Here is a 3,994-nt window from a genome sequence, read left to right as displayed (position 1 = left end):
CTAAGAGGGTAGTGGAAATGAATAGGAGTTTACTGTTAAAGTGAGACAACCTAGACAGCTGTGCTGTGAGGTAGGAGGGTGTGTAGACTTACTGCAGTGGTTTTGCAAATTGGTTTGTTATGGTAACAATTAACAGCAGTATGTTACTGTGTTTTGCCCTGAAATGTCTTTTTACAGAAGTCTTGAAAGACAGTAAATGTAGTCTGATGGAAGCAATATTGGTGTTCACCAGCCTTCAATGTTGCTCAAATTGTTTGCCAGGTAGCGATTATGTTAAGACCTGGCTGTTAGCCGCTTTGGAAAGTAACCACCTGAAGTGTGACAATCACTTCTTGACTTTAGCATGACTGACATGGTCACATGTTTCACTGGATATATGTTTTCATGTATTTCTGTGTGTCCTTATTACTAGCTCATCTGCAATCACTAGGGTGCAAATACAACTTTCTCTCCTATTTCTAGCCGGAAAGAAATCTAAGCTCCCAGCAGTTTGGTTGACCATAAATTACTCTGAGTTTTTCTGGACCCGTCACATTTGACTTTTATTCCCAGTAGTTATCAAATGCATCACAAATCTTTTTATTGTGTATTCTTGTTTGCTCTCTAAAATACAAAATCAGGAGGAGGAATATACAATGAATTTCATGGAGCATGGGTAAGCATAACATGCAGCTGCTCTGTCTATCAAAGTGATTGTCATAAAATCTGTTAGGAGACTTAAAGGCTAAGAGACTGTTAACTTAAAGGATGTTTGACATAACTCAGTTCCGTGGCAAAACTTCTTAATAGCATCATATGATGTGAAAAGTTTTAAGAAAACTGATTAGCAGTAGTCGTGAATTCTATTTATGTATTTACCTCTTCTTGAAGTATACCACAGACCAATTAATTTCAGTTTCATTTTGACTCTGTTTCATGCCTTTTTCCTTCTGGATAGCAGCTCAGAAGGTGCTGAGTTTGCTTTTGATTGTGCAAAGAAACAGTAAAATATTTTAACTGAAATCAGCGTGTTTCTAGTGGCACTTCTGACTTGTGATGCCATTCTCTTTTGTTTGTTGTTGAAGACACATAACAAAAATATTTTGAGTCTGGCTTGAAGAAGCTTTACTGAGATTTTTACAGGCATCCAAAATTGATGTTGAGAGTGCTGTCCAATACCATAGTATCTTGATTTTTGTCTCTTCATAATAAACAACGGTTTAATGCAATTGAAACACAGGCAGTGTCTAATTTTGTACCTGACTGTTTACCAGACAGAGGCACTTAAATGTATTTGTGCCTAGAGCTCTGAGAACTACAACTAGGCAAGCAATTAGAAGTAGTACAGCAAGCTATAAAGCAAGAGAGTTGAACCTCTTTTCCCCAGTTCTCTCTGTAATGAGTCTACCTCAGAAAGTCTGTCTTAACCATTACAGATCTGGAACCATGACATAACTGTGCATGCTGAAGGCTTTTGAATGCTTCAGTAAAATCTTTTTATGGCCACATGTCAGTCCTGTAGCGAGCCTGTGCTATGGAGGCTTTGCAAAGACTGCTGGAGGAGATACAGTTGTCAGTGAAAGGGGAAAAAGGTTCTTGTTTCACGAATAACATAAGCGATGCTGGCAACAAGAAGCTGGTGCAGATGCATTTTGCCAACGTGCATATGTTAATTTGACGTGTAATTCATCTACAGCTTGCCACAGAATTTTACATACCAGCAAAATTTTGAGTCTCCAGGTTGCTATAGGTTGTCACTATGTGTTGACAGAATAGCAGCTGTTTTAATCTAAACTTTGCCTGCTGATTCCTCTGTTTTCATTAATATTAACTGAATACCTGACTGTGTGGCATCTTAATGTACATGTGTGCCTATATATCCAAACCCTTTCGAGGTATAATTTTTTTTTGATGCTAATTAGGGTTTCAGCAAAACCTTTTATGAATAACTGCAGAGTTAAGTAACTTGTCTGTCATCAGTTTACACGTGGCTTAGGCAGTAATGCACATTTCCTTTCTCTCTTCTAGGAGGAGACGACCGCCGGGTCTTACTCTGGCATATGGAAGAAGCCATCCACTCAAGAGTTAAACCAGTTCAGCTGAAAGGGGAGCATCACTCTAATATCTTCTGTCTAGCTTTCAACAGCGGCAATACAAAAGTGTTCTCTGGAGGTAAGGAAGGAAGAGCACTCTGATTTCACAGGATTTTGCATTGTGAATGCCTTAGAGTAGAAGCCATGACTGAGATCCTGTCCCACATGAAAGGTCTCTTCCATAGTCCCCTGGGGATCTGGCAGGTGTCCTTAATCGGCAGCTGAAGGTTCCTTGGGAACAGGGAATTCTTCAGCTAGCACAACATTTTCAATTTTGTCATGCTTCTTTTCCCAAACCCAGGTGTAGGCACATCATGTCTCGAACTATCAAGAATCCTGGAGCCAGTCTGCCCCTACTTGTGCTACATACTGAGGAACATGGTCCTAGTTATTCCCTCTTAGCTGTACTGAGAGCAGACCCTGCATCCTCCCTGGCACTTAAGCCTGATGCTTGAAAATCTACTACATGATTTTAATGCACCCTTACATGGCTGTTGAAGGGCTGTTGCCATCTGTTGGTGGATCGCTTTTTCTCAGACTTAGTTTCAGTATTCACTGGATACGTATATGCCTTTTAGAACTGTTGGGACATTGGGCTTTAATTGGCCTTGATAATTTTTAATTTTTTTTTAATATAAATCCACTTTTAAACAGAAAGTTTAATTCAGTCTTAAAACTAATGTAAGGAAAGTGGACATGTACTTGTTCTGGGGTAATAGAATTCCCTAGAATTTAGGTTTGTTTCACCATTTGATTTTCTGAAGTGTTGAGGTGGGAAGGAAAATCAAATTGAGAAGAAAAAAGCATAAGACTGTCAAAATGCAGTCGGTGTAATTTTCTGCTGTGCTCATTTCTTCTATCTGGCATGATAATAGGATGAACAGGAGTTCGTATCTTTCATCAGTATGTCTGTTAGCATACATATTTTAGGATATTATGAGACTACTTGGTCAGAGCCCTTCATTACCTTTCTGGACCAAGATTTGTGAACTGCAGATCAATGGTATAAATGGATTCTAAGTGCATGTAAATACTGGAAACTTCCCATCCTTCAATGCTGTGTTAAACCTACAACATCCCTTACAAAAAAAAAAGGCATGACAAAGCTTAAGATAGTGTTAAATTTTAAGGATGAAATTATTCAGATATGATTTTGAGGTGGAGGAAACCCCAAAAAAACTGTCAAATAATGATGCCTAAATTCTGATTCTGGGGACTGCCGTTTGTTGTATGAGGAAGACTGTTGTCCACACTGTCTTCAAATGAATGTATCTGCATGAGTGATTCCAATGAAATTTTGGACTGGAGTCTTTTTTACTTTAGTTGGAATTCAGACAAACGGAACCTTACATGAATATTCAAGGAATGAACTGTGCCAAATCTTGCTGGAGCAGCTGTAATGGTATTTTCTCATTTGCAACTCCGTCCTCTGTCCATTTGCCCTGCTGCTGGAGGCTGCTGTTTTTGCAGGAAGGGTAGAAGAGTGGTTTGACTGTACCTTGCCACTGCAGTTAACACCTGCAGTTAAAGGTTTACATCATTGATTATGGTGGATTTTTGCTAAGATGCCTGGTTAGATGAGCTGTGACAGCTGATGCACAGACAAACTGGGCGTTCTCATTGCTTTTTCCTCCTCCAGTTTGCATAAACACGCTGTGCCTCTGCCAGAAATTATTTCCATTGAAGGAGTCGGGAACTCCTTCAGCTGCCTCACCAAGATTCATAGAGCTAATCTGCAAGGGCTGTGAGTCTGACTCTTGGATCCCATGTAAAGAGTCATTTTGCTGCATGGCCTAGATGTACCATCTGTTTTATCTCTGCCAGTAAAATAGGGCTAACTATATTTATTCACTCAGTGTTCTGGAAGATTCTTAAAAGGTCTGAAAGAATTGTGGGTCCTAAGATCTATTGGTCGTCACCCT

At 39.6% G+C, this 3,994-nt stretch overlaps 1 protein-coding gene across 1 annotated transcript in view; it reads left to right on the top strand.

The window, feature by feature from the left end:
• Positions 1 to 651: 651 nt before the first annotated feature.
• Positions 652 to 3,994, top strand: part of LOC104516933 (DDB1- and CUL4-associated factor 5) — a gene marked incomplete at its 3' end in the record, with an annotated part of 58,357 nt that continues 55,014 nt past the window's right edge. The window contains exons 1-2 of the mRNA XM_010161442.1: positions 652 to 655; positions 2,008 to 2,151. Of these exons, the coding sequence (XP_010159744.1) occupies positions 652 to 655; positions 2,008 to 2,151 (148 nt within the window). The remainder of the gene's footprint in view (positions 656 to 2,007; positions 2,152 to 3,994) is intronic.

The sequence above is a fragment of the Eurypyga helias genome, unplaced genomic scaffold (assembly GCF_000690775.1).
Source record: "Eurypyga helias isolate BGI_N326 unplaced genomic scaffold, ASM69077v1 scaffold3831, whole genome shotgun sequence".
In the NCBI taxonomy this organism is placed as follows: Eukaryota; Metazoa; Chordata; class Aves; order Eurypygiformes; family Eurypygidae; genus Eurypyga; species Eurypyga helias.
This window is presented reverse-complemented; position numbering and strand designations above follow the sequence as displayed.